Below are 27,458 nucleotides of genomic sequence, written 5' to 3' on the forward strand. Positions count from 1 at the left end.
AACCTGCCTGGTCAGGCAAGCCTATAATAAGCAAGAAATCTTGGCTAACAACCACTCTAGGAAGTACCATGCCTCTCACCCAAAGTCAGCCAGGATAGTTTCCAGCTAACTCAAGACCCCAATGCAGACAAGATCAGTGCAAGCAGCTCCCTTCCTTTTGGGTTTAAGGTGTGGATGCCTTTGAGTTTATGTACATCCGGGGTCAATACTTGCAGTCAGCTCGCTTGGTAGCTGTAATTGAAACATCCAACGAATGAGAGTCAGCTACAATTTAGGCATTTTCAGTGTTGTCACGTAATACTGAATGAAAAGTTTGAAGAGCCGTAGCTCATACGATCACCAAGTTCGTCTTTGATGTACTTTGGGCTTTTTCGGCAGCGTTCTACGTGGGACTGTGGAGACATTTGTGGGAAATTGTGCACAAAAACTTAAAATTATCACTTTTTTTTTTTTTACCAGGCCCAACATGTGTGCCAAATTTGAATTGCTGTGCATATTTAGTGCCTAAAAAATGACTTTATTTGGAATTATGGAAATGTATTGCTTCCACACCCCAAAAAATAAACAAATAAACCTTCAATATCACATATCGTAATAAGTTTCATGTTATAACATTATATGGTTCATGTTATAATGTGATAACACATTATTATGTGGTTAATTTTATAACATGAATCAAATTACGTTGTAACATGAAATGTTTTACAATATAAAATGAAATTACTCATGTTATAATGGTGTAATTAATAACAATATAACATGAGACATTTCACATTATAACATGAAACTTTTCACATTATAACATGATAGTGAACCTTTTTTTTGGGGGGGTGTGCCAGCAATGCGCTTCTGTATGGAATGACTAAAATAATAACAATCCCAACAAAAACAATAGGGGACCCCCAGGTCCAACTTTATTTCACATTAAAAACACTCAACAAATGCACGTTTGGTAATGATGAGCAACTATGTACCAATTTACAATATCAACCAGACATTACATGCATACGTTGCTGCTATTTATGTAAGGCAATATTGCACTGTTTTACTTGGAGTGATCTCACTTTTTCCCCGCTGGAGAGTCTTTGGCATTATTACACAATTAAAATTATGATCATAACTTGTCACAGACATACAACCCATATGTATTATGTATGTACGCAATCAAGTGTGCACAGAACCTGATCAGATAGACATGTCAAGAATTTTTACTGGACATATTAATAGTTTGTCAGTGGCGTTTCAGGTCAGCCATGGCAGTTAGTGCTGCATTCCAGCCATTAGACCCCATTACACCTCCACCTATAATTAAAAAAAAAGAAGGACAAGACTTACTATATATTTTTGCAATACTGTAGCCGTTTCCTGAGGGTTCAGTTCCAAGCAAACCTGGGTGACTGCCACTTCCACAAAGATACAGGCCTTTAATTGGTGTACGGTAGTCTGAGAGGGAGGGCAGTGGGCGTGCTAGGTACAGCTGGTCCAGTGACATTGATCCATGAAAAATATTCTGTAAAGCAGTTTTTGGATTTAGTTTGCTTTGGTATTGATGGCTTCGTGAGTGCAGTAAATGAGCAAATATGGTGACTCGGTTCAAACACTCGTCGTTTACATTAGAGGATTCGAATGACATGGATTCAAAGACATACAGTACAGACATAAGCGAGTTTCAACAGTTGTGAGTGTCAGATGAATCACAAGTGTTTACCCCTCCGGTGAGACCAAAAATCCTCTCCAGGTCAGGTGGAGTCAGGATGTCCCTCCCCACCACTGACAGTTTGAATCCCGGGGCGTATTTCTCCACCCAGTCAAATACTGAATGAAACAAACACAGATGCATTTTAAAAGTTAACCAGGTTGAACTATTAAAGAGTCCGGTTCAAATATTCTATGCCTGACAACGATATTCAGGTATCTAGAGTTTTCCCAAAAAGCAAAAGCTATTGTGCCATATTTACTGAGACCACTAAAATAGCCAGCCCACAATTAAATACCGGTTCAAGTTGTTTCCGGCCACATTCCCCACAAATGCAGAAAATAATGGGTAAACAGGATTTTCCAATTAGCTTGTCAACATTCACACCTCATAAAAATGTGAATCACCGATTTTTACGTTTTTACACTTAACAGGCAATACGTCATGTCCGACGCCAGCTAGTGGGGACACTCCGATTGTATCAGCGCCATTCGTTCAGAACGGACAGTGGAAATGTTGAGTCGGCCGTAGCATGCAAACATGTTTATAAGTAACAAAATACACTGCTGTATTTAAAAACTGAATAAGACCTGCCCATGAAGTAATGTATTTTTTCAAGTATTTGGTATTTTAGCTATTATCATGTATTTGCAGTGCTGTCCTGGCAGGAGACAGCAGAGTAAAACAAAACCAAATAAAAACAAATGTGATGCAGTTACAAGTTACATCAGTTTAGTTGCATGGTGAATTAAATGTCCATAAAAGGCACATGTGTGGATGTTCTCTTAACAACTTAACAAAAAAATATATATATAATGCAATTGCCTGAATGCCGAGACAGTGAAAATATGTATTTTCTGGATGAAAAAAAAATCCCTACTTCAAAGAGTTATTGCAGGCTACTTGGCAAATAAGAATCAGTTTTCAATTGCCTTACATGGACAAAGAAAGGGTTAGGTTTTAAAGATATTTTAAACTTAATTAAGATATAATATACATGAACTTGAAAGTTTTAGTTGGCTGCAATGATTTATTTATTTTATTTTTACCAAGCATCAGTCATGAGCAACACAGAAACACAGTACCTCTTGTACTTCTGCAATCCAATTTGTATAAGCCACTCTGAACGATGATATGTGGCGCAAACACAAACCACATGGGCCATAGAAATCTTTGCCGCCAGGAACTCAAAGTTCCTGGGCTGGTTGAAGGAAAAGGGGCTATAGCTGCTGCCTGATTTTTCCCCTCAGGAAGAAAAAAAAAAAAACAACAACAGATGTGCAACTAGCTGTTCATAATCACCTTCCCAGTGACATCTGATACCAAAATGTATCTTTACCAAAAAATACACGACATGCAGAGCAGACGTAGCATCTGTAAAGCTGACATTTGCAGCCATGTCTAACTTCTTCAATATGCAGTGTGGAATATTACGGACCAAAATTTGCTTAACATTTGAACACTGACCAGAAACCGTTGTCCAGCAACTGTCTCTTGCCAATTTTATGGAGCTGATTCTGCCTTTTATGTGCATACCAAGGATAAATTCTAAGCTACTCAACAGACAACTAACAGATGTTGTGAGTAAGGTCCCAATTGCTAGATAACTGCATTTAAATATCTCAAAGACTGTTTGCATGTAGTTCTCAAAAAGAACAAAATAATCTGTCCCAGACCCCCCTATAATGGTTAAAAGTATCTCAAGGGTTGAAATATTTAGTTGTACAGTAATTTTGGACTCATAACTTAACTTGAAGCAACATGTTGAGAAAAGTCCAACTAAAATGAAATTCAACCTCTCCAATTTCAGACATGAGAAATAAGTTCACATTTGAGTTGCTTTTTCAAAATAAACTTCCAACTAATTTGCGAGTAGAATAATTTGATCGATCTTTTTCAGTTAGTGAAGACATTTTGGGGAAATCGAGTGATACACGCACAGTCTCCTCGCTACATTTAATCGTGTTTTGAATGTTGTGCATGTATTTCTGACCGTTATCTGCAAAGGCCTCTCTGTCCTGCTCAGTCCACTCTCTGCCCTCGATGTGGAAGGGCGTGAACTGTGTGAACAATGACACCACATGTCTGCCAGAGGGCGCCAAGGTGGGGTCCAACACAGACGGGATGGTCATTTCGATCATAGGCCTGAAAGACAAGGCGAAAGATAAATTGAATACACTGCGCTACAGCTTCTGCAAAGTTGTCAAATGGTTTTAAAGTGCCGGTGAGATAATGAGACAGGTTTGCCTTGTTGAGGGGCGTCCATTCTTGGCCTCCATGTAGGCCACTTCCAGTATGTCCACACTCTCACAATTCATGTGTATGGAGCACTGATGGTGAGGGCCTGGCTTATTGTCTGGTGTGGGAGCTGCTAGAAAGTTTGGCAGCTTGTCCACTGCCACTGTTATTAACATAATGGGGGTCGCAATTAAAACAACGTTTGCATCCAGTGTGGGTATTGAAATGTGTTTTTTTTCATCCATTTGGACACATTTTTTCCAAATATGGTTCCTTACTGGGTAAATAATACAGCTATATTTCCTCCTGTATGAAACACTCCTATTGTACTGAACGTGAAATAGATGTGACATTTCCATGACAGGCCCAAATATTTACCATTGATCTTGGTGACAGGTGAGGTGTAATCAATTTGATCGACAGCTTTCAAGAACTCTGAAGAAAGGGCACCCTAGGAAAAAAAAATGGGAAGCTGAAAAAAAATCTTGTGCAGTCAGTGAAAACGCTGTTTCTTTTATTATTATTAATATTATTACCTGTGGCGTAAGGTTCTTGAACGTGACATAAGGGGTAGCGTTTGAAAGAACTATTCTACTATGGATCTCTGTGCCATTATTCAGCACCACTCCCCTGGCAGCACCATCTGAGTCAACAACAATGTGATCGACATCCTGCAAATCACATTTGGTTTATTAGCACGGATTACACTTGGAGATGCTAAATTATGCGCTCCTGATATGATATGATGATATGGATACACAATTAAGTTATGGGAAAGAGTCGTGGAGGCTAGACTCAGGTCAGAATAAGTATATGCAAGCAACAGAATGGTTTCATGTTAGAATAGTCCAAGACATGTATGAGGACAGCAGAACAGCGGTGAGGTGTCCCGTTGGTGTGTCAGAAGAATTTAAGGTGGAGGTGGGGCTGCATCAGGGATCCACGTTGAGCCCCTTCCTGTTTGTGGTAGTAATGGATAGGCTGACAGATGAGGTGGAATGGAATTATATGCGCATGAATGTGAGGGGCGGAGGAGGAAGAGTGAAGCTCCAGGGAGAAAAGATAGCGAGGGTGGACGACTTCAAATACTTGGGGTCAACAATACAGAGCAATGGTGAGTGTGGTAAGGAAGTGAAGAAACGGGTCCAAGCAGGGTGGAACAGTTGGCGGAAGGTGTCTGGTGTTGTATGTGACAGAAGAGTCTCCGCGAGGATGAAGGGCAAAGTCTATAGAACAGTGGTGAGGCATGCCATGATGTGTGAATTACAGACGGTGGCTCTGAAGAAACAACAGGAAGCAGAACTGGAGTTAACAGAAATGAAGATGCTGAGGTTCTCGCTCGGATTTGAAATGAGCTCATTAGTGGGATGGCCAAAGTTGGATGTTTTGGAGACAAGGTTAGAGAGCAGACTTCGATGGTTTGGACATGTCCAGAGGCAAGAGAGTGAGTATATTGGTAGAAGGGTGCTGAGGATGGAGCTGCCAGGCAAAAGAACGAGAGAGAGGAAGACCAAAGAAAAGGTCGATGGAGGTTGTGAGGGAGGACATGAAGAAAATGGGTGTTAGAGAATAAGATGCACGAGATAGGGTGAGATGGAAAAAGATGACACGCTGTGGCGACCCCTATCAGGACAAGCCGAAAGGAAAAGAAGAAGAATATCAGATTCCTTTCTATAATTAAGCGTTACCTTCTCTGTGAAAATGTCAGCACCGTAAGATCGGGCAGAATTGGCTAAAGCCTTAGACACGCCTCCCATCCCGCCTTCGACGTAACCCCAGGCACCTTTCTCCTTCTCCAACTCTCCCATCACGTGATGCAACAGCACATACCTACAACATGCAAAATTATGCTCAGAGTGGCTTACGATAAATGTACGATAAACAATTGCCAAATGAAACTAAAAAAGTTATCTCACCCACTACCGGGATTGTTGGGACTGGTCATGGCTCCAATCACACCGTCCGTAGCCAGAGTTGCTTTCAGTGGTTCCGACTCAAACCAGCGATTAAGGATCTACCACGAGAAAACACAGGCATCGTTATGACACCGGCTGAAGACAGCAGTAAATATTCTGCTAAATAAATCATGACAAACCTTCATGATTGGTGCTGTTAGGATCTCGTAAAACTCTGGAATGTTTCGGCCTAATTTCAAGCCTACAATAACAAAAAGGGGTTAAAAAAATAAAACGACAACAAAAAAAGCCTTAGGTGACTCATTTATCTGACATCTATGTTTAAAAGGATTTCCGAAGCATGTTACACACCGCATTTGACAACAGGCTTCAGCGATTTAGCAGCAGCCAGCCTTCTCCTTAGTGAGCCAGTTGTGACACCTGGAATGTCCACGGGAGGGGCATCCAGGAGTGGGTGAATAGCGTCGGCTAGCTTCTCAAGGTGCAAATTAAACTCTGAAAAAGCCTGGTTGCAAAGAGAATTCACGATGACTCATTTGCAGGGGAATAAATATGGTAAATAAAACCATGTGTGCATGCGTCATGAAGCTTGAAATCACCTTTGCATCTTTCTGCGAAAATTTGGCAATCTCCTTCTGGTTCTCGGCGAGATCCGAGCCCAGGGTGAGTGACCTTGGCGGGCCACCACTTACCCCCTCCTCCAACATGGGGGTGAAAGCATGAGGGTCCCTCGTATACACCTTCAGCCCATGTTTCTGAAAACAAACGATACAACGGGCAGTTCAAAAACACATCACTTGAATCCTTGAGCATAAATTGTTTACCTTCAGCTCCAAGTCTGCGTAAATGTGCGGCCGTAATAAGCTCAGCAAATAGGAACACCTTGAGAAGTGGAAACCTACACACACAAAAGTGGTATTTAAAACTTTGGCCTCAGGTAAGCTCATTGGACACTTGGAATTTCGTCAATAAGGAAAATAACCTAATAATGAGAGTTTTGATTTGCACAGTCAAAGAACGGTTTACTACCTCCAGCAGCAGGATCATGCCAAAACTACGTAACCAATTTCTAGCCAACCTATGGAGAGACGGCACGTGTGTGGAGCTTATAAATTGTTGCTGTAAATATGAAATAAAAATAACCCTAGAGAGTGAGGAAAAACACTTTGAAATGCCATCAATTTTACTACGCATTAGAAGCGTAAATGAGTCTTTAATTTGGCAGTGTCAAACTCAAGGGCCGGGGCCCAGATCCGGCCCATGTGATTTTATGTGGACCGTGAAGGCAAATCATGTGTGTCAACTTCCATGATTCTTGTCAAAATTTGTAACAAAATTTCAAATTTTCATATCATAAATGATGACCTTAAGATATTGCAATCATTTTTGGGTTATCAAGCATCAACAATAGTTGAAAAGCCCATTACCCTTCATTTCTGATTCCAAAACTAGTTCATAAATTTCATGTGTAAATATGATGATCCGATTAAAGATTTTTATGGTTTCACAGTCATAACTGCCCTGTGAGGAAAATCGGAACTACAATGTGGCCCGCGACACAAATGAGTTTGACACCCTGCATGCACCACACATTCACATGGTCATACAGCAAGGGAAAAGTTGAATGGAGTTTTGCGACATTGTGACCAAAACAAAAGGTTTTTTTAATTCATGTCTTGCTCTCAAATAATGCTGGGTACTCTCTGCAGTTGAGTACAAAAAAACCAACTTCTCTGAGGAACTTGTCGAAGTTGGTGTCTCCTTTCATAAAGACATTGCGTTATTATTTTGATTGTTACCGTGGTATTATATTAAATTATGTAGTGTATTGAATCCTGCGCCACTGTGGATCAGCTGGTAAAGCGTTGGCCTCACAGTTCTGAGGACCTTGGTTTGATCCCAGCCCCGTCTGTGTGGAGTTTACATGTTACCCTGTGCCTGCGTGGCTTTTCTCCGGGCACTCCGGTTTCCCCCCACATCCCAGAAACATGCAACATTAATTGGATACTCTCAATTGCCCCTTTGTGTGATTTTGAGTGCGGCTGTTTGTCTCCATGTGCCCTGCGATTGGCTCTCAACCAGTTCAGGGTGTAACCCGCCTCTTGCCCGTTGACAGCTGGGATAGGATCCCGCATCCCCCCGACTCTTGTGAGGATAAGCGGCAAAGAAGATTGGATGGATGGATGGATGGATGGATGGATGGATGGATGGATGGATGGATGGATGGATGGATGGATGGATGGATGGATGGATGGATGGATGGATTGAATCCCAAATCCGGGAGCTGACTCCCACCATGGTAACTGCCATCTCCCCTTGAGGATAATGTTATGCAAAGTTAATCTTTCAGCTAAAGTAAGCGAAAATGTCAACTACAGTAGTTCAGATCATTGAGTGAAACAGTTGCGGTTTAATCCCCGCTTGTCTTCAATCAGTTGGTGAGAGATTTTTGAACAAACAATTGCATCTTCTTGCCTTTCTGTTACAAACCTAGCTTGTCCTCGAATCTCAACCTCCAACACGGTGAACAAACAAATACCAATCACTTGATGGAAAACTGCCTACTGTTGACAAATGATTGCAGATTGGTAAACCAGGGCTGCATTTATGTGGCATGTGATGTTTTTGTGTCAATTCTACAGAATCCAAGGACGCCCTGTGTGTCCCCTTTAAGGATCGGTCCAGGGGATGGAGGCACTTTACCAGAGAAGATCTCCTCTGTCACTGCTGCACCTCCCAGCACATGTCTGCGCTCCAACACTGCTGTCTGTAATCCTCCCTTCTGAAGGTAGGCAGCCTTGTACATACGCACACACACAAAACAGTACCTTTGACCTGAAATCACTAAGGCCATAATACTGTATGGGTTGTACAGGAAAAATGTCTTCACTCACTGCCACCAGTCCGTTGTGTCCTGCAGTGACATAAAAAATATATATATAACAGAATTTGCGCAATAAAATTTGCAGAAAGTCAGTGATCATTGTATAAAATGAAGCTGCATAAGCCTTTCCCCAGTACACTTTACTTCCGTCCAAACCTGAAGTAGTTCACGCTCGCAAAGGTCAAACTGCAGGTCCATTTGCACAAAGTTAAATGTTAACCAAAGAGCAAAATTTCCACGAGACAAATATTAAAAATTACAACACCCCCCCCCCCCCCCCGTCGTGCATTTTAAGTTGAAGTAGAGTCTGACAAAAGGTTACATTAAATGTTGCAGAAATCGAACGAAACTTGTTTTTGTCACTCAAATTCGTAGGACCTCACCTCCACCGATGACTAGTGCATCATAGTGTGATTTGAAACCATTGTGCATGTATTCTCTGCATGTCGACACAGTGCCCAAGACGGTCGGAAGCCTCTGTGTACGATAAATCCACATTGCAGGAGCAGCCATTGCGAGAAATTATGATAAAATCTCCCGCCCCCAAGTTCCACACTGAAAAAAAAATGGGCTGGACACACTGACATGTTCAAATAGTCGCCATTCAGCTGAATATACAAGCGATACATCATTCATTTTAATTTTCAGCACAAGACTAAGCCATGCATAAAACTATTGTAAAAAAATTGTTTTTAAGTATCGATTAAAAAAAAAAAAAATTGCGTTGGTTGGCGTTATCCACTTTGACCACTTGAGGGCGCCGTTATCCCACACAGGGCGTTACCTCAGGCCACGTCCGCAAAACTCAAATTATGAAACTAAACTACCAGTACCTGAAATAGTTGCCAAAATATGCAAGAGTGGGAATTGTGAAACAGTAAGACCGCCTCAGAGAATTTAAAAGCTCTGGTGCCAACCCCCACATCCTCTATATACATACAGTACAACCTGAACTGCTTGCTTATACAGTAAATAGGGGAAAATAAAAATAAAATGAACTTATCACGATTCAATTAAATTGCTCAATTAAACAGCATTTAATGATTGAATGCAAATGTATAGAACTTAAAAGTTACATACAAGTGAGCTCTTCTTGGGCATTAAATCCTTCAAATACAAAAAGAGAGGGACACATAACTGATCTTATATGTTGTACTGAACTTTCTCATGTTAGTGAATGAAAAGGTATGTCCGCTAGACTTGTGACTTGTAACTACAGTAGACTGCATGGTGTGCTTGACTTGGCTAATTTGAGGATGTCAGGTTGTGAGAGCGTTGAGATGAGCTCTTTAGATGTTACTGCTGCAGAAGATATTGGCCTGCTTGAAAAGCCATACTTCATCATCATCTGTATCAGTCCACAGGGGAAAAAGTCACGAGGGTATGATGAAGGAATAGTTTTACTCGGGACAAAAACAAAAGCATAACCATGTGGTGAAATCCTTTCCTCATAATGGTGATTTCTGGATTGTATTTTGCTTACACGGTGAAAAATAAATCTTCTTGCTTGCATTCATGATGCATTATGTCGGCCGGTGAGTAAAATGAGGTGATGGGGGTGGTCTAAGATTTCCCTCCTGAGCCTCCACCCTTCTCCCACTTGGTGAATTAGAGCAAGCAAGAGAAATGATCCGGACAGGCTGAACGCTTCGCTTTTCCTTTAAGGAACGTCTACAGTCGGCCTTAACGAGATCACAAGTGGAGATTTTCTTCTTGTAAGCAGAAATTAACACTTCATTTCCCTACTGTCAGCAGAAATTCAACACTGCAGCCGGCTAAGGCTCTCTCAGGCATTAAAGGAGAAAATTTGATTATGGTATTAAATCAGGACCACACCAAAACACAATAGCATCAATTGCAGAGAGGAGCGGGGGAGTGAACCTTTTCCTCTACCCGCTGACAAAACTGATGACCTACACTCAATTTACTGACGTCTATAAGTATTCAGATTTATACCCGAGAATTAGAATAAACAAAATCCGTATCCATTTGATAGTTTGTATTGCACAACAGATTTTACCTTTCTTCGCAATTGGCTTCAGGATTCCAGTGCTTTATTTTTAGGCTGGCAACAATTTCCACTCCTTTTAGGCATCACCTGGGATAATTTATTTTCCTGTGAAGGTACTGCAAGTATTCTGGGAGTGCAAAACAAGGCAGAGCAAAAATGCTAAATAAACAACGAACTCGATCAACAGGTTCTATTACGACAACTTGACAAAGACGAGCTTTGGTAACTAATATAAACTGTCAGCAGACAAAAATACATATACAGAAGATATCTTGATGACAATAATAGTCTCAAGAGGTTGAGAGAGCCAGTACAACTCCTTGTACAAAATTATGTTGTCTGTCGGAGTTGCAACAGTTGTGATGTACAGTAGCTGCAGTATACAGTACTTCCCTTAGCTAATGTTATCTTCTTAAGACCCTTGGGAATCTAGCTTTATAATTACCTTTCCCAATTTGAGTGTGTGGGTGCAAAGTGGGTACGGAAAGTATTGAGACCTCCTTATGCTTTACACTCTTTGTTATATTGCAGTCATGTACTAAAATCATTTAAGTTCTACGAAGTGTTCTGGTCGTCCCAAACGTCTTCCGTTTAAGTATTACGGATGCCACTGTGCTCTATGGAACCTTAAGTGCAGCAGATGGTTTTTTTTGTAACCTTGGCCAGATTTGGCTACAATTCTGTTTCTGACCTCTTCTGGCAGTTACTCCGACCTGGTTATTCTCATTTGCTCATACATGCACTGTGGCATGCACGTTCATTCCTCAATGTTTTATAGCATTAATCTTCATCTTCATGCTGTACCCTACCCCAGGTGACTTTTGGCCAGATACACAGTACACATTGGACTCCCACTGACACCCACTATTTATTTATTTATTTTTAACCGTGGGTGAAAGATTGAATACGAAAATAGATGCAAGTATTGGGAAAACCTGCCAACACCACACAGGAGCACCAGAGCTGAGATTTGATCCCAAAACCCCAGAACTGGGAGGCATATGTTCTTACCACAAGACCAGGGATCCAAGGGCCAGTGAAATTGGATAATTTCCCTTTCAACATATGACTACTGACAGAACTTTCACTCGATGGCAGAAGGTACAATAAACCTGCAGACACGTTGCCATTCATCAAACTGAATTTGCCTCGGATTTCACACTAAGTACATTTGTAAGTAAACTGAGACAAGATCATCATTATATCAGTACATATCATTTTTGTATTTGGAGGTGTGCAATAAGTGTTGTAACGTATTATGGGCCCAAAACGGCTGGGAAACCCTGCAGTACGTTACCATTGCGACCTCATAACAGTTCTTTATACCTAAATATGATGGTAAATACCAAACTTAGAACATTTTACAGCGTACCACCATCATAACACGACATGAAAAGTGGACTCGTGGGAATAAGCAAACAAGGTAAAACTCTTGAAATCCGAAGGCCACAAACCATTACTTAAGCCTTGAGTGGCGCAAGAGTTTACGCTGGCAGAGTTTTGAATGGCATGTCTCTCGGCCAATAGCCTACGGAGGACATGCCTCTCGGAGCCAATCAGCTTCGTCCTTCCCCACTCGTGGTGTTCCGGTCCTTCTACGGCCTTGCGCGGCTGCAGCGGCTGGGAAGTAACGACGCGGCTGGGAATGTTGTAGCGGGCAAGTAGCTGCCAAACCTACCTAAGGGAATGCAAAACTTCGGAGCCGAATTGTACATTTTAAGACATTTGTGCGCGGCCGAAGAGCCCACTTCCTCTGTTCGCTCGGTTTCTCATGGAAGCGGATGGATTTGTAAGGAGGCGTCGGATGACAGCGGAGAATGCAGGCAACGATCCCGGGGTTGCTGGCGCATCTGCCGGAGCAGAAGTTCGATGGCTGGGGGGCAGATTTTTGGGAGTTTCGGAAAGTATCGTTGGGAGTCTATCGCCGAGGATCGGGGGCGAGAGCGAACTGCAGAGTGTTGACTTCACCCGTAACGGACAGGATCAAAGTGATGACTCGGAACCGGACTACGAAGGCTTGCCACAGGGAGCCTCCACGAGCACCCACATGTTGGCCGGAGCCGTGGCCGGGATCATGGAGCACTGCCTCATGTTCCCCATCGATTGTGTTAAGGTAGCCTAGCTGGCTCGTTGGCGAACCATTTGCACAGTGTAGCGTTTTTGCGCATCAAATAGGTTGATAGAAATACACGGCGGTTAGCATAGCTCGTTAGCCTCCCATGCTAACCCAAACACGCGTCAGAGCTGTGCACAAGGTCAGCGGTTAGCTTCTCCTAGGTAACCCGTTAGCACGCTAGGTTTAACCAGATAACCGACGTCTCTTAGCTACCGTAATATTTACTTGTCAGTTTTCGAACAGAGTTGCCGTTTCGGTGTCTCGGTCGTCACGATATTAAGTCAAAACCTCTGTTAGCCTGTTTCGTAACCAACGTGTACGCGTTTATTTGGAGGGAAACCTCATTTTAAAAAGTTCCTAACGCAAGTCAACAAATGAGCCTCGTGGTTACCATGCAATCCATCACCTTTATTTACGCACTCCAGGTCCAAGGATGAGATCAACAGTATATATAATGTATAGCGGACATACAAATGTATACACAGACTAAAAGGGCGCAGTATATGAAGAGTTTACACGCAAAAGCAGGCGTCCATTTTTTTTTTTTTTGGGATGCCTTGAGTAAAATTAATTTATATATGCTTTTAGGTTAAAGCTAACAATGTTTATTGTTAAAAAGCAATTGGGAAACTTATCAAAAGGTCTTTCAAAGAGGTCTTAAAGATATCGAAGCTGGATAACTCCCAAGAAAGTAATTTTATTAAAAATTAGACAACTGCAAAATGCTTACTCAGCTGCAAAGTTAGTGAGGTAGTACGATGTTTTGGGACTACAAAAAACTAACAGATGAGTGCATCACAACGACAATCTCTTGAACTAACATTTAATCTAATTTGAATTAATCCAATAATCCGAACCTTTAAAGGCAGAGGAGATGGGTTGCACAGATTGCAGTCAAATTATCGTCTTCATTGCTACTCTGTCCTCAAGATCTTGTCGACCCACTTCATTTCCATGGTGAGGGCTTACTAGTAAAGTATGCTAATTCTTCTAACTAGCACCGATCAACTCGATGTAATGGTGGAACATTTTGGCCCAAAAAACAAGAAATCAACTCCCAATAAAGAACCAGACTGGTGCAATCTTGGTGTTTATGAGATCTCCTCTTTTATTGATGGTCCTTGAATGCACCTCATGCTGGGTCCACAGTCTCATGTGAATCTGGAAGTATGTTTTTGCTTCTCTCTGGATGCAGATACCAATGGTACATGTAGTCTAATTTGCCATCACAATTTGCCCATATTCCGTATATTTTGTGTGAATGGCAAATGGTGAGTTTAATGACCTTGTACCATTTGTGTAAAATGCTCATGCATGTATTTGTCCATATGTTGTCACGTCAGTATGCTATTTAGGCTCTAGTATGCCATTTGAATCTATTAATCAGCTGCATGTGAAGGTGTGTTGTTTTTATTAAATTCTGTAAGTACACTTATATGTAGTGTAATAATGTAACATGAGTTTGTGATTGGATACATGGTAGCAGCATGACCTTGATGCTCTATGATCCTCTCTGTTTTAAATGCTAGCATCGATACACAATCTTTTTCACACTTTTTGATGTTTGTGTCAACGTCCTTCCCAATCCTCATAATTGGCTCTGTGCCCCAAAATAGCAAAGCAGTATGTGAAGCTCCTTAAGTCACTGCTGCATAGTTCCTTGGCACCAAGCTGCCATAAGATGGCGGCAAAGCACTACATGAAGCTCCTCAGCTCAGTTCATCATAGTTCCTTGGCACCAAAGTTCCACAAGATAGTGCCAAAGCAGCTCTTATTGCCTTGGCTTGAGTTAAGGGAGTTTTTCTACCAATAACAAAGGAAAGATACCCCCCCCCCCGCAAAAAAAAAATGCAAAAGTTAAAATTCAGAGCCAGAAATACGCAGCATGTAAAATATGTTCATTGTATACTGAAATAATGTTGGTTTCATTTCAGTTTACTTGAAAATTTATTTTGTGAAATTTGAGCACTTTGAGTGGAACACTGCTATTATGCTTTTGTATGAATTACATCATCTGAATACATTTTAATTCTACCTTCTGCCATCTAGTGGTTGAGCATTTAATTGTTTTGCATCTCACTGAGCGCCAAGATATAGATAACTCAACAAAGATGCATTATTTGGAGTAAATAAATGAGCAATTTCAGACCAAAAAATGAAACTAGATTTCCCACATCACACCTGGTTATCTCTTTCAAAAATAAGGACATCTCTAAGTGACCCCAAACTTGAGCAGCAGTGTTTACTAAAAAGCATAAAAGAGGCAAAGATGCCAGAGTTTCCAGAGCTGGGGTTTTTATTGTGTAGCACTAAAATTTATGTTTGAAGCACTCAATTACTTTTTTTAATAATTTATCTGCCATATACATTCACACATCACATTTCTTGGAACAGCCTGAAATATTTCCCTTGTCTTACTCACATGACCTCTGATAAATGCGAGTTAAACTGTGTCCACAAATACTTGGTTCTAAGTGCATTATTTGGCAGTCTTTTAATCACATGTGCAAACATATGCACTTCTGTTTGTAGTTATTGATCGCCGTGATGGCGAGCTGACACAAATGAGCTTTGGACATCCAGCTGTCTGTGTCACACTGAAAAGCGACTCGCGCACCCACCCTTCATCCACGTCTTGAACACCTGTAGTTTTTTCTCACAGCTTGTGTGGACCAAGTGGAGGCCTTGTCTTTACTGACTTTCTTTTGCTGCTACACTGCCAATGCAGCTCAGCGAGAAATCTTTGCACTGTGGCACATGAACTAAAGGACCACGAGTAGCCCATGGGCCTGTTCTGAAAATAGCTCACCAGTGATATTGTGGTTTATTGTAGATCAGTTGACAATGTTAACACTTGCAGAGAATCCATAATAACAGGTAATTTGGAGAAAATTGTTATTCCAGAATTGTTTATCATATTGGTAACCCTTTGTATTGAGTTGTACCCAAGAAGTAGCTCTTTGTTTCAAAAAGGTCGGTGACCCCAGGTGTATTTTTTTTGCAAAGTAGATTGATGCGTACCGTTAGGAACCGCTACGACCCGAGAACCCCCGTACCACTAGTCGCGTCACCCTGCATTCTTCTCTCGTGAGCACAGGGTCTCGTGAGGCCACGTTTATTTTTTGCACAAGCATCGCATGTGCATACAGTTCGGGGGCGGGTGCTGCTACTCAGGGATTATATCACTGCTCGGTTGCCAAAGGGTGCTTGTCCTCCCCCGCACCCCAAGAGGACATGATTAACTCGGTCTTAGATTAATTTATTGCTGTTTACATCTGTGGACACAAAGAAAGTTGTGATCTCAGGTCAGTGGGAACATAGGCAGGAAATTTCCCCTGTCCTCATGACCTTGAAGCTTGTAACTTCATGCTTCCTTCTATTCAATAATCCATGTACACTGACACGCTCTCCGCTCCGTATTTGAACTGTAACTTGCTCACGAGGCTCTTTCATGGCCGTATAATTGTTGACTTTGCCCCGTTTTAATTCTTCCCCAGACAAGAATGCAGAGCCTCCAGCCCGACCCTGCCGCCCGCTACCGGAACGTGATGGATGCCCTCCGCCGCATCGTGGCCACAGAAGGAGCGTGGCGGCCAATGAGAGGCCTGAATGTGACCGCCATTGGGGCGGGGCCTGCGCATGCCCTCTATTTTGCCAGCTATGAGAAAATCAAAAAGACTCTGAGTGATGTGATCCACCCCGGCGCTAACAGCCATTTGGCTAATGGTACCAATAAAACTCACCGATTACACAAATACGCAGGGCTGTATGATAACAATGCCATCCCAATGTTTAATAACCAGTCCCATGTATGATGTAGGCCCACTAGTACATGCTATAACCCTCCGCCATCTTGATTGGATGAAGCATTTCCGTTCCGCAACTGTTGTAGCCGCTCTTGTGTAGCTGAATTCCATTAAGATATGACTCATTTCCCACATGTGGAAAGCCATATACTGAATGCCATTGTCCCTTATTCCTTGTTTTCCCTACTTTCTCTTTTCCCTCTTTCCAGAGTATTAGGAGGCTGGGTAAGTCCTCTTTCTGCCCTCCAAACTACTCTTTCCTTCCCATTCTGACCTTTATTGCACTCTCATAGAGGCAATGAACAGTGTTGTCCACTAGATGTCGCTCACGTGTGGACAGCGTGCTGAGTTATGCAAAGCAATTTCATGTTTTTGTTATGTAGTGAAGGCTTCCTACTGATATTTTCCTACCTCTTTCCAGCAGTCAGTATGCCTTGTGAAATGCTCACTGACTGCCTTGCGATCGTTTTAATGTTCGAGTCGTGTTAATTGCAGGAGCGGCAGGATGTGTGGCCACTCTGCTTCACGATGCAGCCATGAACCCATCGGAAGGTACGAACCCATTTTTATACCCTAATAGCATTTTTATATGACTTCAGAATTCTGTGACGTCGATTGTTGATACATCACATCTTGGGTCACTTGACAGAACATGGAGTGCACAACGTGGTAAAAGCCACTGTAAGGTGTTGAATCAGCCTTTGCTCTTTTTTTGTCTAAAGAACAACGAGGTGGTGAGTTCAACTTCAATTGAGCTATGTTAACAGCTGCCCCTCCCCCAGTTTTTCTGACCAAAGCACTGGGAAAGAAACAGGAGTTCGGAACATTCAGGCTATTCAGCAAGATTGTTCTACACTGTTGGACAAATATTGTTGAATGATTATTTTTTTTCCGTGGTCGAAAAAGAATGTAGTGAAATGCTGATCCCTATGGTCAGTTGGAGGAGTGTTTGGGCCTTATTTGCTAAGATCGCAAATAGTCGGTTCGAGATCGCGTCTTCAGTAACAGAATGTGGGTGCTGTTATTGGGCGTGTTACATGTGATTTAAGACTAATCTACATTTTGTGTTCTCTCACTGTAATAGATTCTCTGCACTTTTGGCAACAGTTATAAAAGGTGTGGTTACTATTATTAAAAAGAGGTGGGTCTGCTGGTAAAGCGTTGGCCTGACAGTTCTGAGGACCTGGGTTTGATCCCGGCCCCACTTGTGTGGAGTTTGCATGTTCTCCCCGTGGCTGTGTGGGTTTTCCTCCGGCCACTCCAGTTTCCTCCCCCATCCCCAAAACATGCAAAATTAACTGAACACTCTAAATTGCTCTTAGGTGTGATTGTGAGTGCAGCTGTGTGTCTCTATGTGCCCTGCGTTTGGCTGGCAACCAGTTTGGGGTGTACCCTGCCTCCTGCCCGTTGACAGCTGGGATAGGCTCCAGCACTCCCCGCAACCCTTGTGAGGATAAGCGGCAAAGAAAATGGATGGATGGATTTTGAACTCTCCAATTGTTTTCACGCTGATAAATTTGCCAGTGTACCGCAAGCGCGAATTGAAAGCTGAAATTGGTGGAATTTGAATTGTCAGTGGAAGAGAAACAATCATTATATTGAGTTACAGAAGAAAAATCAATTGTCCCAATTATTTGGGGGGAAGCCGTTGTGACGGTGTGAGCGCTCCTTGTGCTGCAAAGTCTCTTTGTGAGTAATGCACATGCGCATATATTTTGTAAACTTCCTGGCATTCTGAAACATCCCCATCCATGCTTCAACATGTGCCATTCAACAACTTGGCGGCGAGTGTTCATGTCCGCTACGGACGTCTCAGAAAGACGAACACAGCGAACATACATATATGTGTATATCTTTTTTTATCAACTTTTATTTTAAGGTTAGGTTAGGGTTGGGATATAACGTATGTTAGCTCCCTCTATGTAGAAGAAGGGGAACGATGAGACCGGGAGATTTCCCAGTAAACGTCTGCTGCGTACCCAGAGTTCCCCTGTTAGAAACTCATGCGCATTTATCGCAAGGAGACTTTTCAGCACGGGGGAGCGCTGAGACCGTCACACCGGCGACCACATACAAGCCATGTTTTATGTAGCTCGACCCGAGTCTGTGACAGTTGGACGCTTATGCCTGTCATGCGTAACTTTGTGTTTAAAACTTAGGAAAGCGGAAACAGAAAACTGCCTTGTGAGAGAGCAGCACTAATTGTTCCAGTGCACGTGCAAAGAAATAGTTCGAGGGAGTTTTGTCAAAGTTGTAGTAGCATGACTCCTTCTTGTGACAAGGCAGCTCTTAAATCATTGGAAGGTTTAAAATGGGATTAGCCTGCGCTATGCCGTCACCACTTTGCCCCAGGTGTGCACACGACATTTTGGACATGCTACTGAAAGATGCAAAATCGGTGAGGGTAATTCGTCTCGATGAGTCACATTGTGTGGGTTAATTGAATGTATCCACATGCTTCTAGAACCTTAATTTAGTGTAATTGGCAGATGCAGTGGGCCCTGTCAGTAGATGAGCTTCGGCATCTGTGAGAGCAGTAAATTTTGCACCCGTTTCTGGAAGTCCAAAGGTTTAGTAAATTAGGCCCTTAATGTGTAGCTGTTGAATTTGCGGCTGGTGTTAAGGATAAAATGGAACCTATAATTTTGAAAACCCATAAGTGAGTGATTGTGAGAGAATATCTATAGGAAAACTGCTGCTATTAAATTCTGTCCACCATCCTGAATTATTGTTGAACTGTTTTGTATAGTGATTGTAACTTTTTTTGTTTTGTTTTAATGACTTGGGTGATCTCTTCGTATTTAAACTCAAATGTGAATCTTAAGGAGAAATGGTGACCCACTCCTACTTTAGAGGTTCTCCTGGATTAAGAAGTATTACTGTTGCTTTATTTGTACAAAAACTGCATTAGGTTATCGACTGGTTACTCATTTCCGTTTTCTTGTTTCCATCTTGATCTCTCCGCCGCCCACCCCATGACGTCTTTCTGGACATCACGTGGTCCTCCATAGTTGTGAAGCAGCGCATGCAGATGTACAATTCCCCATACCGTGGCGCGTTGGACTGTATACGCGCCGTGTGGCAGAAGGAAGGCCCTGGCGCGTTCTACCGAAGCTACACCACCCAGCTGACCATGAACGTGCCCTTCCAAGCGCTCCATTTCATGACTTACGAGTACCTGCAGGAGTTGCTCAACCCCCACAGACAATACAACCCTTCGTCCCACATGCTGTCCGGCGCCCTGGCCGGGGCCCTGGCCGCCGCCGCCACCACGCCGCTGGACGTCTGCAAGACCCTGCTCAACACCCAAGAGTCGCAAGCTCTCAGCTCCCTGTCGGCCAACCAAGGAGCCCACAGACATATCACGGGCCTGGCCCACGCCTTCCGGACAGTTTACAGGCTGGGCGGCCTGCGGGGCTTCTTCAAGGGAGTGCAGGCCAGGGTCATCTACCAAATGCCCTCCACAGCCATCAGCTGGTCTGTGTACGAGTTCTTCAAGTACGGCCTCACCAAGCACCAGCACGACAAGAGGCGAGCGCAGCAGATGGAGGCGGAGATGTAGAGGCTGCCGGGAAGAAGGCAGATTATAACGCACAGCAACAGAAATAATATAAAGACCCAACTCCACTGTCCCATTGGCCAGACATGAATTTTCAGAAAGAGTTTTTAAACCGCTGTCTACTGATGACGCACACTGATTTATGTTGCTAAAATAATGCCACAGTATTAGAATTGTTCAACTAGAGGCTACGGGTTGTCGCCAAAAGAGGGCAGTAGTGTTACTTCATAAACCTTTGCTGTTCGGGATCACCTTTTTTCGACACATTTTTTTCTGTTTTAACATCAGCAAATCACATTTGCAGATTAAGTTTTTTTATTTTTATTTTGCAGTCACAGAAAACTATCAGTCATTGCCAACCCACCCCAGTTTCAAAATCAGGAAAAACTGCAACCTTGCAAAGTGTCAAAATAGTTATAAACAAATGAGCATTTTGAGAAGATGAGAGCTTGGATCTTTTTTTTTTGGGGGGGGGGAGCTTTGGTTGCCGCTTTTTTATGTCCACAAGTTGACATTGGAGTAATTAAATCTATTTTAATTTGTTTTCAATTTGAAGCACATAAAAATATGATCCATGATTGGGAGGCTGTTAGCATTGCTAATTTGCTTTTTGGCGCTTCCACTGAGCCACTTGTACTTCTCAGCTATTCACCATTATTGCCTTGTCTGCAGACGGCTGTTCCGAGGCTGATCTTAGTTATCTCACTGCTACTGCTAAGTCTGTCAATGTTCTTTGAAGGTGGCGGTTGTATGAAATAGGTCACGCTCCCAAAATCAAATCTTTAAGTCAGCTAAATTGTGTTGGAAAAGGTGGAAATTATACCCCTATTGAGGAAATGCAAGCTGTTATTATTACTGATTCTCAATTGCACTCATCAAATAATAAATTAAGAGCAGTGGACAGTGCTCATGAATAATAAAAAATGTCTTCACATTTCTTTCTGAATGCTTTAGCTCAAGTCAAGCAAGTGGTTTTCTGAAAATCGATACTGATGGGACAGTGGAAGATCCCAAGTTACAGTAGGACATCAAACTTGGATTTGGTTGAGGTTTGAAACTGGTACAATTGTTTTGTCTTCAGCGCAGGTGCAGCTTTGAACTTTGACTTGAAGAGTGAAAATACTCGTGAACCCACACCAACTCTTCAGGACTGGGAAAAACAAATCAGGTAACATACTGTCAATTTCCTAAGAATAACTTAACTAGAAACCCTTTGGAAATCATAGCTTGTGTCGGATGCGGCATCAAAAATGTCACAGAAAACCACCTCGAACAGCTCAACTTTATTTTGGGGTTAATTGGAGGCACTTCAAATTGTGGTACGCGTGGATAACTGCTGGATCAGCTAAATCTGCTTCAGTTTGAGTGAAGTTTCATGAGCGTGAAGGCTGCTTTTTATCTCAGGTCTTCATCGTATTTGATGTGGAAAGAATGTCATTATATTCACAGCAAGAAGTTGCCAAAAAAGAACTGTAGGATAAAAAAGTTGTCTCAAGTCTCCAACATGGACAGTGCAACTCTTATGTTAAGGAGTTTCTTACTTTTTTTTTTTTAAACACACACGTATTCTTGTACAGTATCATTGCCGAAAAATAGCCAAAGTGTTGACAAAGGTCTGGCAGATGGTCACAGGCACATGCTCCCTTGTGTGCTGTTACGAGCCTCTGTTTTGGAAACTCAAGCCTCCGCTTGAAGCCCCTTAGAGCAAGCACCTGTGGACGCTTTCGTATTTTCACACGCAAAAAAAAAAAAGTTTCAAATTGTGAATATTGTGTGCCCGACCAACAAAATTTTCTGCTGTTTCAGCAGGAGAAAGTTTTTATCATGGGGAAAAAAAAAGAAATGTTTGTAATTTGGGCCATCGTAAGCGTGAATCCTTGAGAATGTGTAATATTGCACCGTTGTTGTGCTTGAATGCAGGTCTCCGCCACTTTCTCTCCCACTCCTGCCCATTGCCTCTTTTCTTTTTAAAAATGCACGTGAGGTCATTAAATCTTCATTGGAACACTTCAGATGCAACTTAAGATCCAGCACACAACTCCTGTGCACATCCACGCTCACGTGGAAAGTGCAGTGCGCGTGCTTGTGTGTGCGTGTGTGTTTGTGTGCACTAAAGCAACACAGGTGCAGTCAGGGACACCGAAGAGGAAACAGACCTCCCTCCCCTTTAGAACTTGATCTTGAAAAGGAAGCTGTCTTCTGTCTCTGTCAAATTAGCCGAGCCGCTGTGCCTTCCAGCTCTTGTCAGCACTAACAGCTCTGATGACACCTTTGCACCTTCTTTAACTCCCACACTCTCTCATCTACCGTACTGATTAAAAAAAAAAAAGTTTCAAATTGTGAATATTGTGTGCCCGACCAACAAAATTTTCTGCTGTTTCAGCAGGAGAAAGTTTTTATCATGGGGAAAAAAAAAGAAATGTTTGTAATTTGGGCCATCGTAAGCGTGAATCCTTGAGAATGTGTAATATTGCACCGTTGTTGTGCTTGAATGCAGGTCTCCGCCACTTTCTCTCCCACTCCTGCCCATTGCCTCTTTTCTTTTTAAAAATGCACGTGAGGTCATTAAATCTTCATTGGAACACTTCAGATGCAACTTAAGATCCAGCACACAACTCCTGTGCACATCCACGCTCACGTGGAAAGTGCAGTGCGCGTGCTTGTGTGTGCGTGTGTGTTTGTGTGCACTAAAGCAACACAGGTGCAGTCAGGGACACCGAAGAGGAAACAGACCTCCCTCCCCTTTAGAACTTGATCTTGAAAAGGAAGCTGTCTTCTGTCTCTGTCAAATTAGCCGAGCCGCTGTGCCTTCCAGCTCTTGTCAGCACTAACAGCTCTGATGACACCTTTGCACCTTCTTTAACTCCCACACTCTCTCATCTACCGTACTGATTAAAAAAAAAAAAGTATTACTGCATGGATGAAATGCAAAGCCATGACGGACCTTTTTTGTGGCAGGAATAGTACTGATTCTAATGTTCTGCCATTTTTTTTTTCAGATTATTCCCTAAAAATGGTGTTTCTATCTGAAACTGCCAGGTCATTCTGCCATTCTGTTCTGCTTAACCCACTCCAGGGTCCTGGACAGTGCCCCAAAATGGCACGAATCCCAATTTTCATTGGGCTTCATTCTGGGCCATTTTGCTGGTCCACCCCTGTTGCGGGGGCACCTTCAGCCATTTGTTACCCTAAAGTTGGGTTTGGGTCTTCCTGCCATGGATCCTTTTCCATTCTTAAATGCCTGGATCCAACACCAGTGTCACCTTAAAAGAGCATAAAAATCTCACTTACCACTGGATTATTTTTTTTCATTTGTGCAATTGTTCCAAAATCACATTTCTGGCCCCTCGGGATCCAAACATTTTTGGGGTCTATTTTTGGACACTTTCAGGTCCAAGGTCGTCCGGCTTAGGCCGCCTGCTGCTCTTTACTTACCAGGAACATCCTGGAACTTTAGGAAACAAAATTATTTAAACTATCCATCCATTTTCTTTGCCGCTTATCCTCACAAGGGTTGCAAGGAGTGCTGGAGCCTATCCCAGCTGTCAACGGGCAGGAGGCGGGGTACACCCTGAACTGGTTGCCAGCCAATCGCAGGGCACATGGAGACAAACACCGCACTCACAATCACACCTAGGGGCAATTTAGAGTGTCCAATAAATCTTGCATATTTTTGGGATGTGGAAGGAAACCGGAGTGCCCGGAGAAAACCCAGGCAGGTACGGGGAGAACATGCAAACTCCACACAGGCGGGGCCGGGATCAAACCTCGGACCTCAGAACTGTGAGGCCAACGCTTTACCAGCTGATCCACCATGCCACCCCATCCACAAAATCATTTAAACTATTGGACCTAAAAAAAAAAAGGAAAAAAAACAAAATGCAATTTGCCACGTGTTCATTTACAGTCTTTTTTTTCCCCCCTATTCAGGTCCACGATTGATGCAGAATCACATTCCACCCCAGCAAGGAGAGCATGGCATAAAACATTTTTTTGTGTGGGTCTATTACCTGACCCCCCCACCCCCCCTCCAAAAGGCTCTGTTTAATGCAAAATGTGGTTTATGGCCAATTATACCAGTACCCCTTCCTCAAGTATTGATATCAATTCAATTTTAAGAGGTCATGAACGCTGGAATTTATGAGCTCTTGAAATCGGGTCATATCTTCATTATTCTTTCTTTTGTCTAAGCTAATCAATAACAGTCTAAATACTTCAATTCCTACAGTGGTTACGGCTTGTTTTAAGAACTTCGAAGCTTTCAGATCCTTGTTGTCTCGTTTATCCTCTCGGATCAGAATGCCAGTGTGTTTGTTTAATTTTGTCCTGCCTTTGTGAGTCCGACCTCTTTAAATCAATCGAAGAGCGAAAGCTGGAGATCCAGAAAAGCGACTCTTGATAGTCACCTGTTTGTTCAGAACAACTACGATCAGTCTTGCAGAGAGAATAAAGCGTACTGATTCTATCACTTCAAATTGTGCGGAAAGGAGCAAACCCTTCAAGGAATCGGAGAGGCCACATAGGGAACGTGTGCTTAGATTGTGATGGATGTGGCGTCCCCATAGGGGAGCTGATATAGTTCTGTATAGCTGTCTTGAGGTTTCACTGTAAATGTTTACATTCCCTGGTGCACTGATGTTATCTGCTGAATGTTTCTGGAACGAGCCTGAAAATCTCTCTGGGTGAGATTGTGCACACACGAGACTGGGTCAAACCAGCGATCTTGAACCTCGAACCCCGGCTGATTCTCGGTCCCCTTCTCTGCCCAGGACCAATACAAATACACCTACAGTACTTTCCCTCAAATCGGTAAGGCCCACAGTTTTGCAAGAACACTTCTTTAAATGTTGCCACTTTAGACAGCTTGACCGTCTGATTTTAGAAATTAAAATCAACATGTCACTTTGTAAAATGTTTGAATTATAGCTGTCTTGACTCTAGGAGGTGGACAGGTTGTATTGAAGTCAAAGAGACTCCAGGGGTCAAATATATTTTTCCATCTACTGTATGTGTAGATTTACCTGGATTGCCACAATCTTCTAAAATTGTTTTTGCTCAATGGATCTGTCCGACTTAACTGGTTTCATTAGATGCATAAAAACTTGAGCAGTTTAGGGATTTTAAGTCCCCGTGGTACTCCTCTTCATCCTCCCTCAGGGCACTTTGGCTGCATGACACGCTCCTCAATGTGGAGGCCGTCAGCTGTCTTCTGGGCTGCTTTTACTGATGACCTTCCCTTCTTCCTCCCGATGAAGACGATTGTCCAGCTCTGTTCTCCATGCATGCACCATCAGTGACCGGATCAGTGAAGATTCAAAGCTTTTCTCATTTGCCTATTCTTGCAGAAGTCATGGTCATGTCTGACAGTGAGAGAGAAAAAAAATCACGGGCCAGGTACACCTCATGTAATTCAATCCAGGAATTCTGGAGAATGCTCTGTTTGGATTGACACTGTCAAAGAGGTGTTAATTCAACAAAGTTTGTTTTTGTAGTGTCGAGCAAAGCTGCATAAGCACTCTTTCTAGTATTTTTGGTTAGCTTGTTTAGTGCCGTGAGTGTCAAAATATTAGGCAGAGCTGTCTGTAGGGAGCAGTGAGAATCTATATACAGCATGGCAAACCACAATAATACTGTACGTCCCTCACTTAACGCCACATTTTAGATGTGTTGTTAAAATCTGCACTTTGCATTAAACTTTCAAACAACAATTTATCCTCCACTGCAATTTCCAAATTGGCCAGAATAAACAGTTGTGGATTATCCATTCATCCAACCATCCTTCCATTTTCTTAGCCGCTTATCCTCACAAGAGTCACGGAAGTGCTGGAGCCTATCCCAGCTGTCAACGGGCAGGAGCCAGGGTACACCCTGAATTGGTTGCCAGCCAATTGCAGGGCACATCAAGACAAACAGCCGCACTGACAATCACACCGACCTGCAATTTAGAGTGTCCAGTTCATGTTGCATGTTTTTGAGATGTGGGAGGAAATCGGAGTGCCTGGAGAAAGCCCACACAGGCACGGGGAGAACATGCAAACGCCACACAGGTTGAACCCGGTACAGTTGTGGACTAATATTTTAGATATATTCGAAATGAATTACCATACCGACCAATTATTTGGGCATTTGTTTTGACCTTTGGTGTGCATGCTGGAAACCTACTGAAAAGCGCCTAAACTTTTGACTTCTTTCTTCTGTAGAACCGCTTCCCATTTAAAGTCAGGAAGAGAATATTGCATAGTTCCTTTCTTTTTGTATTAGACTAGTGACGATACATTATTTATGCTAAGAAAAAAAAGGACCCTGCGTATTGTGCTGCTGCACATTTTGTAACATGTGCAGACTCTCATTATTAGGATCGTCCTTATTGCATTAAAGTAGCCAATCTCAAATGTTGATTTTGAAATCATGCAGATCCAGATTGCTGTCCTTTTACACTTGCGCTTTTAATACCAGGCAAGCTGCTGTAATTAAATGTCTTTAAATGTTCATTTTATTGCAGTCAGATCTTGCCAAAGGGGGGCACGATCCTACTATGCCACATTTGAAATCAGCTGCAAAAGAAACTTTGTCTAGAAAGTTTCCCAACTGTGAGCGGCTTCAAAGGCATGTTACAAGTCGCCCTACAGGAAACATGGAACTGCTTTACCTGCTGCTGTTGTTGACTCCATTATGCTTCTTGCCACCGCCCTAATATAATTTGCAATACGAAAAGGTTTTAGGCATTAGTTCAAATTCAACATCTTAGTATAATTATGTTGGGTTTTTACACAAATGGTGCAGCAACACATGGAGGCGGACTAATATAACAATACTACAGGGATACATTCTTTATCCCCTGTGGCAAATGACTAAAATTACTTCACCATCAAATTCGCGTGTTATGTTTTACACTGCACCCTGGTGACCAAATTTCGCACAGCAAGAAGGACCCTCACAATGATGAGGTGACAAACAATTGTTATAAATTAGGGGCGTGGAACGAATGAACTCCTATGTCAAGGCACCATGCCTGATACAGATGCACGGAGGCTGCTTTGTTTACCTCCCAAAAGGTAATTGTCAAAAAGGTCCAATACTTTGAATAGGGGAGATTTGGTGCAAAGCTTTGTCCCTCTGAGGACTTCCTAAAATGTCCCCTGTTAGGTGAAAGGTCCCCCTGCCCCGATTAGGCGCTCCTGCGTGTATTAGTGTTTGGACTGGTTGCCATGGGAGCCTTTTGTCCGGGGGAC

General features: G+C 42.6%; 2 protein-coding genes across 2 annotated transcripts; one reads left to right on the plus strand and one right to left on the minus strand.

The window, feature by feature from the left end:
- Nucleotides 1–887: 887 nt before the first annotated feature.
- pyroxd2 (pyridine nucleotide-disulphide oxidoreductase domain 2) lies at nt 888–9,303 on the minus strand. Its single transcript, XM_061837458.1, has 16 exons — nt 9,118–9,303; nt 8,745–8,764; nt 8,554–8,647; nt 6,675–6,748; nt 6,450–6,605; nt 6,202–6,355; nt 6,030–6,091; nt 5,851–5,948; nt 5,623–5,764; nt 4,471–4,605; nt 4,313–4,385; nt 3,944–4,097; nt 3,690–3,841; nt 1,709–1,815; nt 1,390–1,510; nt 888–1,302 (listed from the first exon to the last, which is right to left on the minus strand). The coding sequence occupies exons 1-16, from the start codon at nt 9,245–9,247 to the stop codon at nt 1,232–1,234; spliced, it is 1,743 nt and encodes a 580-aa protein (XP_061693442.1). The 5' UTR covers nt 9,248–9,303; the 3' UTR covers nt 888–1,231.
- A 2,970-nt stretch (nt 9,304–12,273) lies between these two features.
- slc25a28 (solute carrier family 25 member 28) lies at nt 12,274–20,471 on the plus strand. Its single transcript, XM_061838078.1, has 4 exons — nt 12,274–12,858; nt 16,359–16,587; nt 17,163–17,219; nt 19,679–20,471. Exons 1-4 carry the CDS (start codon nt 12,517–12,519, stop codon nt 20,227–20,229), a joined length of 1,179 nt encoding a protein of 392 aa, XP_061694062.1. The 5' UTR covers nt 12,274–12,516; the 3' UTR covers nt 20,230–20,471.
- Nucleotides 20,472–27,458: the final 6,987 nt, after the last annotated feature.

This window comes from Syngnathoides biaculeatus, chromosome 12 (genome assembly GCF_019802595.1).
Source record: "Syngnathoides biaculeatus isolate LvHL_M chromosome 12, ASM1980259v1, whole genome shotgun sequence".
Classification (NCBI taxonomy): Eukaryota; Metazoa; Chordata; class Actinopteri; order Syngnathiformes; family Syngnathidae; genus Syngnathoides; species Syngnathoides biaculeatus.